This window comes from Babylonia areolata, chromosome 13 (assembly GCF_041734735.1).
Source record: "Babylonia areolata isolate BAREFJ2019XMU chromosome 13, ASM4173473v1, whole genome shotgun sequence".
NCBI classification, from domain to species: Eukaryota; Metazoa; Mollusca; class Gastropoda; order Neogastropoda; family Buccinidae; genus Babylonia; species Babylonia areolata.
The window spans coordinates 3,332,489-3,341,052 of NC_134888.1; the positions used below are offsets into that span (position 1 = coordinate 3,332,489).

At 43.8% G+C, this 8,564-nt stretch overlaps 1 protein-coding gene across 1 annotated transcript in view; it reads left to right on the forward strand.

Annotated features, from left to right (window-relative positions):
- The window catches only part of LOC143288790 (uncharacterized), an 8,242-nt gene extending 756 nt beyond the window's left edge, over positions 1 to 7,486 (forward strand). The window contains exons 2-4 of the mRNA XM_076597423.1: positions 1 to 129; positions 1,734 to 1,922; positions 5,852 to 7,486. The exon at positions 1 to 129 is cut by the window's left edge and continues 100 nt beyond it. Coding sequence (XP_076453538.1) covers positions 1 to 129; positions 1,734 to 1,922; positions 5,852 to 7,021 — 1,488 coding nt within the window. The 3' untranslated portion in view covers positions 7,022 to 7,486. The remainder of the gene's footprint in view (positions 130 to 1,733; positions 1,923 to 5,851) is intronic.
- Positions 7,487 to 8,564: the final 1,078 nt, after the last annotated feature.

An 8,564-nucleotide genomic window follows, 5' to 3' on the forward strand; every position in this document is an offset into this window, starting at 1 on the left:
ATGACTCAACATTGCCAGCGCTATTGTCAGGACGACAGTCGACGGCGGGATAAAAACACCACCCCACGCAAAAATGCCACGGACAGGAAATTTTCTAACACAAAGGCAGCTGGTCCAGCAATCAGTTTGGTGTGTGACTAACTCTGTGTGTGTGTGTGTGTGTGTGTGTGTGTGTGTGTGTAGAATTTTGAAGAAAAGGTATGGACAGTAGATGTGCAGTTGCTTAATTTTGATTTTCCTTGCAATTTGTTTTTTGATGAGCTGTCAGACTTCAAACTGATTTGGTGAAAACAACCTCCCTTTAAAAAATAGTTTTAGAAAACACCATGTATGATATAGACTCGGACTAGGGGAATGTTAGAGAGAAATTCCATTTCATAAAGGCCTTGTCCTTTTTTCAACATTAAGTCTGCTAATATATTATTCCCAGAGGGCTTATATTCATGGTAACCATAATCTGAAAAGTATTACTCTACTGTGAATTAGTTTGGCTGGTTTAGTACAGTGTTCTGTAAAGCTTCTAAGTTTGTTCTGTCAGTGTTTTTGTTAATAGTTAACCATTATGATTATTATGATTAAAGTGCAGTTTGCTAGTGTATGGTTTAGCTATCAGATTTTCTCTGTCATTGCTGTAATGAAATGACCGTGAATGGATGCTGCTGTTTTTTTGTGATATGAAAATACTTTGTGACTTGTACTTGAGTAACACTCCTAAGTATAATAATATTGTTATGATATGACAGTACTGAGTGCACATTCTGTGTGATTTTCAGTGGACTGGCATATTTTTTTTACTCTTATTTAGTTTGACATCATGTGAAACCTTAAGCATTCAATTTAAAGGATTTTTCTGGGTTGACTGGGCAAGTTTGTGTTTCCCCCAAAGACAAGTTCTTGACATTTATCGTTTGAATTAAAGCAAGGATATTTGACAGTTTGAAAGAAACCAGTTCACTCACTGACTTGATTTTGTGTGTGTGTGTGTGTGCGGAAAATGTAATTTTCATTCATCATAAGATATATTATCAATTCTAAAAGTGAAAGCACAGCAACCAAAGTCCCCCTTTCACAGCTCAATTACAGCTGCCCATCCCTACTTTCAAAATCTTGTACCACTTACCTGACCATGACTTAGTCAGTCGTTCTGTCCTCACCTTGTGCCGCTTTCAGAGTCTCTTCTCACTTGCATCTCTCTCTCTCTCTATGCCTGTTGCCCTATACTGGGACATGGGCTGCCTGAAACAGCTATAGCAGCAGACACCTTGGACACCTTTTAGTCTACGGTGCCCCCCAATCAGTAGTTAATTAGATAATAGGTCCCCTACGCCCCCCCCCCCTCCTCCTCCCCACCCCCTCTCTTACCCCAATACTTTTGGGTTTTTTAATTTATTTTTGGGGCCCTGCTGTCTTAGATCAGCAAGGGACCGGCTAGCTCGGAAGGGCGAAAAGTGAAGCGATAGCCTGCCGGAGAACCCACTTAGAGTAGGACTAGGTTTTCATCCTCACTAATAGGTCTGTCGCTTTCTGTAGCTTGTTTTTCTTTCATCGCAACCCAACAAAAACGGCGTAAAAATCAAATTGATGAGTGTGGCCGTCAACGCAGTGAAAGTGAAACAAGCACTTTCCAGTCATTCCGGTCCTGTGCCAGTCTCCAGATCTGTCCTCTTCATGTCTGAATAGGATTTATATGATTATGAATTCATCAGTCAATCTGTCCACGCCTTCTTTTTCAGCTGGAGAAGGACCTGCAGGACATTGTGCAGGAAAGAGAGCGTCACAAAAAACTGCAGGTCCGCAGCAGTCTTCAGCGCCGCCTTGACCTTCTGCTCAGCCTGGGCTGCACCATGGACCAGATCCAGAACAAGGTCAAGGTCCTTGACCTCTCGGAGCAGGCCATCTTGAAGCGTGTCTCGATGCTGAAGGTAACAGAATCGTAAAGCAGGAATAAGAAACAGGTGAAAGAAATCTGAATTAGATTATGTAAATTCCAGAGCTCGACTGATTCCGGATCAACACTAAAATTCAGTCATTTGCCTTTTATTATTCTGATGTTGAAGGATAATGTTCTGAGCGGTATTTTGTTTTTATTTCCCAATGTGCCAGTCATACTTGTATCTGTGTATCGCTCATAGCTGACACCTGCATGGAATTTCAGGAAATTCTGTCCACACTATTTTTGTGCAATCCAGCCGCCAGTCAGAAAAACTGTGAGTTACAGACGTAACACTCTGGCAAACGTAACAGCAAAGGCGTCATTGTGTAAGTTGTAGTTCATTGTAAGTACACACAACAGAGCAGTCCTAGTCGTTCTGTATCGTACACTTTTCACATGTAAAAGAACCCACGACAACAAAAGGGTCATCACTGGCAAAATTCTAAAGAAGAACCCCCTTTAATAATGATATACATGTATATGCATGCGCATGAATGGCGCCTGGCTGAGTTTTTTTTTTGTTTTGTTTTTCTCAAGGCCTGACTAAGCGTGTTGGGTTACGCTGCTGGTCAGGCATCTGGTTGGCAGATGTGGTGCAGCGTATATGGATTTGACCGAACGCAGTGACGCCTCCTTGAGCTACTGATACTGATACTGATACTGAGTGGCACAGGAAATGAATGATGAGCGCCTAAAGGCAGCTGTCAATCAGTGTCAGTGTCAGTAGCTCAAGGAGGCGTCACTGCGTTTGGACAAATCCATATACGCTACACCACATCTGCCAAGCAGATGCCTGACCAGCAGCGTAACCCAACACGCTTAGTCAGGCCTTGAGAAAAAAAAAGGTGAATAAATAATAGATAAGTGTACATAAATAAATAAATAAATAATAATTATAAAAATCACGTTCAAGGTCGAGCTCTTTTTGCAATGTAAGTAAAAAGTATGATTGCTAGCATAATTGGTGTCTGAATCAGGATTAGAGGTGGTGTGTGTGTGTGTGTATGTGTCTCTGTGTGTGTGCACAACAATATGTGCGTATATCATTATGTGCACACATTTTTTATATTGTTTGCTGTCTGTCCAAACAAACAGACAACTTCAAATATCCAACATGGTGGTGCATACATTGAAAATGATTTCTAAACTACACCAAACCAGTTAACTACCTCTTACAGCCAATTGCGGGGAAAATTGACAGGATTTTTCAGTCTTAAGTTCTAAGTAATGTGATGCTGCAAAAGTTAAGTGGCTTTAATTCCTTCCTCAAATTTAATTTTCTGAAAGGTGACCCACCATGTGTCTCTGAATGTCTAATGCATTATAAATCACTTTTTCTTTTTTTTCTTTTTTTTTTCTTCTTTTTTTTTTATGCTGGCTTCTTTCCATTCCCACCCCTCCAAAAAAATTCCACACAAATACCTAGTCACAAAAAAGAGAAACTGGGGAGACTTACTGATTCGCTTTAAAATCAAACTGAAAATCAAAGAAATTATCAGTTTCTGTAAAGCACTAGAGTTTGGTCTTTGACCAAAGTTAAGTGCTACATAAGTATCAATAAACTGAATAATAACAATGGAAATTCCTTTAACCCTTTCACCGCCAAGCCCGCATTTTATGCACAGGCGTGGTAGAGGTACCCATGTCACTGAAAGGTGACCATTCATTGGTCTGTTATCCATGGACCTACTGCTCTTAATGTTCAGTGGTAGGATAGGCCATATTTTCTATTCATTGCAGGGGGGAATTCCCAGCTATTCTTAGCCACTGTCTTTTCTATGTTTATACCACAAGAGAATTTTGTACTTTAAATTGACTGGCGGTGAAAGGGTTAATAATGTAAACAAGAGCTGCTTACATGATCAGGATCACAACAGTAAAAGAAAAATACAAACTCCTCCTTTTGGTGTCATATACTGTACCATGTCAAACTGATGCAAACTAGGCCTATCGGTTTGCTCTGCTTGGCCAAATTTCGCACGGCTAACGGTGAAAAGACGAGCCGTCTTGCCCCAGTCCGCTCTCAGCCAATCAAACGCCTCTAAAAGCTATAAGCACAGAATCATTCCTTTGGCCAAGGCTCTCCACGCCATCTTGTCAGGTTTACGCTCTGTCTCGTCTTACGCTTTTTTGGGCTATTAAGCGTATTCATTTGGCCTTAGCCTTATTTTGCTGCATGTGGCTTATCTGTAGTTTGACATGGTAAGTATATGTAACACCAAACATGGAGTATAATACAAACTCCTCCTTTTAGCAATAAAGGTCAGCTTTCCTATCTCAGTGTTGTAAACAACAGGGGAAAAAAAAAATCTTCTCGCTGTGTACAAGAATAAGGCTCACAGAAGTAAAACAGCAGCAGAAAACAACTGTGTACATGATAGGATGACAGAAGTTAAAGAAAGGTTAGCAGTGAAGGCCAGTCGTCTTCTCACTGTTCCAAGACTAAGGAGGAGGGTGGCGGAATGGTTAACCCTTTGAGCCCTGAGTTCCTGAGCAATTTTAACCCTTCTGCCTGAGCTCCTGAGCCAACATTTGCAAATAATTGGTATTTAATGTGTCACGGCAGATATAAAAAGAGTGCCCTGACCACCGCTTTACCGGTGGTAGAGAAAAATGACATAATGCCTAGCCACCGGTTGAGCGGTGCGTAAACACTTGTGTCGTGTTTTGCTGTTGGTTGACTTATATGGAAATCGACCTTTTTTATCCAAAGCACATACACAAAACACAGTGAAAAGGTGCGGCCATGTTGGTACTCACATCAGACTATTACGTTTTTTCTGATTGGCTCTTCAGTATAAGTCAACCAATAGCAAAACACGACACAAGTGTTTATGCACCGCTCAACCGGTGGCCAGGCATTATGCCACCCCTCCCCACCACCGGTAAAGCGGTGGTCAGGGCTTAAAGGGTTAACTCACTCCATACGAACGGCGAAAGAGACGACGTTAACAGCGTTTCACCCCAATTACCACCATCAAAATATTGCAAGTGGAAGGCTTTTATACTGAAGAGGTGTTTGTTGACAAAGAATACCACAATTCTGACGACGGAAGCTAAAGGTTGGGTCATTGAGACACCCACTGGACATCCGAGGGGTCTGTGTAGAGGAGAAGAGAGGACTGGCCGTACTGAGTGAGTTGAGATGCTCAGCTGCCAGTACAGAGAGTCAGTGAGGGTGTGGGTTCAAACACCGATCTCGCCCTTTCTCCCAAGTATGACTGGAAAATCAAACTGAGAGTCTGGTCTTTCGGATTAGACGATAAGCCGAGGCCCCGTGTACAGCATGCGCTTGGCGCACCGAAAAAGAACCCACAGCCACAAAAGTGTTGTCCTCTGGCAAAATTATGTAAAAAGAAATCCGCTGTGCTAGGTACACATATATATAAGCATGCGCTCAAGGCCTGACAAGAGTGTTGGGTCATGCTGCTGTCAGGTATCCGCCTAGCAGGTGTGGTGTGGCGTATTTATGGATTTGTCTGAATGCAGTGACGGGCGCAATAGCCGAGTGGTTAAAGCGTTGGACTGTCAATCTGAGGGTCCCGGGTTCGAATCACGGTGACGGCGCCTGGTGGGTAAAGGGTGGAGATTTTTACGATCTCCCAGGTCAACATATGTGCAGACCTGCTTAGTGCCTGAACCCCCTTCGTGTGTGTATGCAAGCAGAAGATCAGATACGCACGTTAAAGATCCTGTAATCCATGTCAGCGTTCGGTGGGTTATGGAAACAAGAACATAACCAGCATGCACACCCCCAAAAACGGCGTATGGCTGCCTACATGGCGGGGTAAAAACGGTCATACACGTAAAAGCCCACTCGTGTGCATACGAGTGAACGCAGAAGAAGAAGTCTGAATGCAGTGATGCCTCCTTGAGAAACTGAAACTGTTCCAAGAGCTGTGTGGTTTCCATGTGCAGGAGATCGGCCGGACGTCGGTGACGGTCAGCCTGCTGCTGTCCTCCAGCTTCTCCAGCCTGGACCTCCTGCGCAGGCAGTTGCAGCGCCGAGAGGAACTTGACAGCGCCTTCTGCAGCGTCCTGCAGTGCTCCCTCACCCAGCTGGACCAGCTGAAAGCACTGCACCCCTCCCTTAACCGCATCCGCTGCCTCACGGCTCAGGACGTCATGGAGAAGAGTCAACTCCTGTACAGCTATGGAATCACATCGGAGGAAATCAAGGCCTGCCCAGCCGTTCTGAACGTCAAAGTCAGCAACATCAGGGAGAGGCTGGATACCTTGAAGGCAATGCGGGAAGAGGGAAAGATTCAGTTTGACCGGTACCCTTTGAAAACGGTTGCCCAGCGAACGAGGGACTTCAAGAAATGCATCAAGAACGCCATTAACGCTCGGGCAGAGTTGGACGGGTCACGCATCACTCACTCGAGAATCGCAGAGCGTTTGGGTGTGACGGCAAAGGACATTGAAGATGCCAGTATCAACTTTTACAAGCTCGGTCCATCCAGCGCCCTGAAGAAGATTGATTACCTGCTGGGGGAAGGCATCACGAGTCAGGACATCGTCAGTCACATTTACATCATGAAGTATCGTCTGGAGACTTTGCAGAGGGCCATGGAGAAGAGCAAGAGTGTGGTGGTGTCTCTCCCCCCTCCCATCTACATCATCCTCAGCTTCTTGCGCTCAGGCTGCCTCCCCAAGAGAAGCTTTGTGTGGAGTCGTCAGAGAATTTTTGTCGCTTCGCTTTTCGGTGTCCAGACCAAGGAGCTCCCCGTCAGCACTTGTTTGAGACCGCTGTGGTCCTGTGACCGTATAGCCATCAAGCGGAACTTTGACTTCCTGATTTCTGAAGGGTTCAGTGCAGAGGACATGTTCGGTTGTCTGATGTTGCTGGCACATGACCCGGACCATCTGCAGGCTTACTACCGCAGCTTGTGGGAACGCCCGGAGCTTGCGGCGTACGTGGGAAGCGGCGACGATGCACGCATGGACAGAAAGCAGACTCTCTGTCTTCTGCAGTACGTCATCGAAAAAGACATGAACTTCACGTCGTCAGTGTTCAATGCGGAGGTGGAAGTTGAGCCCGGGTCCTCCGAGTGTGCAGAATCCTCTTTTGATGAAGATGGGGATTAGTCAGCTGGGAGGAATAGAATACACTAGAAAGCCACTGTTGGGGGCTCCAGGTTTTTTTCTTCACTGAGACATGCAGTGGTGTTTTTTTTATGTCCAAAATAAGTAATTTCAGTTCAATGCACTGTTCATGTGCTGATGAATTTGTATACTTCAGTCTTCCATTTTATTTCACTTTGAAGACAAAAACTTGATGGGACTCAGCTTTCTGCTTTCATGTTTGTGAGCTATAAAGGCTTTGTGTCACTCTGGGGTTTTTTGGGTTTTTTTTTTACTTAAGTATTTGATTGTTAACAGAGAACTGCATTAAGCTGAAAGCTGAACTATTTTATGATGCATGGTTTTGATAACTCACTTAGCTGTTTATCTAAAAACAGGATTGACAAGAAGACCACAAAGCTTGCTATTTCTCACACATTTCTGTGATCAACTAAATTCTACATGAACAATTAAAGTACATACTTCGGGCATTTTTTTCAAGATGTCATGTGTGGGCTGGATGGATGCTGAAACAGATTGGTTTGTTTTACAAATAACGGCTGTCTTGGCATTCAGTCAACAACTGTTTGCAACACAATCACAAACAGTGCTGATACGAAAGCCACCTTAGTTCAGTAATTTACTTATTCTTGAATGGGTGAAGTTCTAAACATGACAGATTGTGAGAAACTAAGAAATGATGCTTCTGCAAAATGCAGACAGTAAGAGTTGCTGGGGCTCAGGTAGGATGGATGCTGGTTAACTCTCTCCATATGAACGGCGAAAGAGACGACGTTAACAGCGTTTCACCCCAATTACCATCATCAAAATATTGCAAGCGGAAGGCTCTTATACTGAAGACGTGAATGTTGACAAAGAATACCACAATTCTGACGACGGAAGCTAAAGGTTGGGTCATTCAGACACCCACTGGACATCCGAGGGGTCTGTGTAGAGGAGAAGAGAGGACAGGCCGTACTGAGTGAGTTAATGACGAAGTATGTGTAGTTGACTGTGTGTGCTCACAGCAGAAAACACTCATCAGTGAAGCACTGACACAGCACTCAGGTCAAAGAGTTGTGGTTTTCTGGAACTTTTCAGTTTGAAAGCATTTGACATATCTGTTAAAGGATGAGTCTCTGTGATTTTCCCGCGTTTATGTGTGTGCAGTGATGTTTGTACACTTCCCGGGAGATGTTGGGTCCTGACCAAAGTGATTTTGAACACAAACTTCCAGCAGTGTTTATATATATTTCTAAGGTCATCACCCAACATGGATGGCACTACACTGTAGCGATACGCTGTCCCCAGCAAGAACAGCCTGAATTTCACTCACAGAAATTTGTTGTGTCAAAAAAGGATTTCAATACAGTACAATGCAATAAGAGGAACAGGTTGTGCCTGGTATTCATGAGGAAGCGACATAAGTGCCCCCATATAATTTTAACTAATCAAAAAACGCTATAGTCATCACACATGACATAGGAAGCGACAGCAAGTTAGAATTTACTCATGTTTCCTGTGTGGCTTGAAATATTTTGCTCAGTAATCCGTGATCTGGAACTTA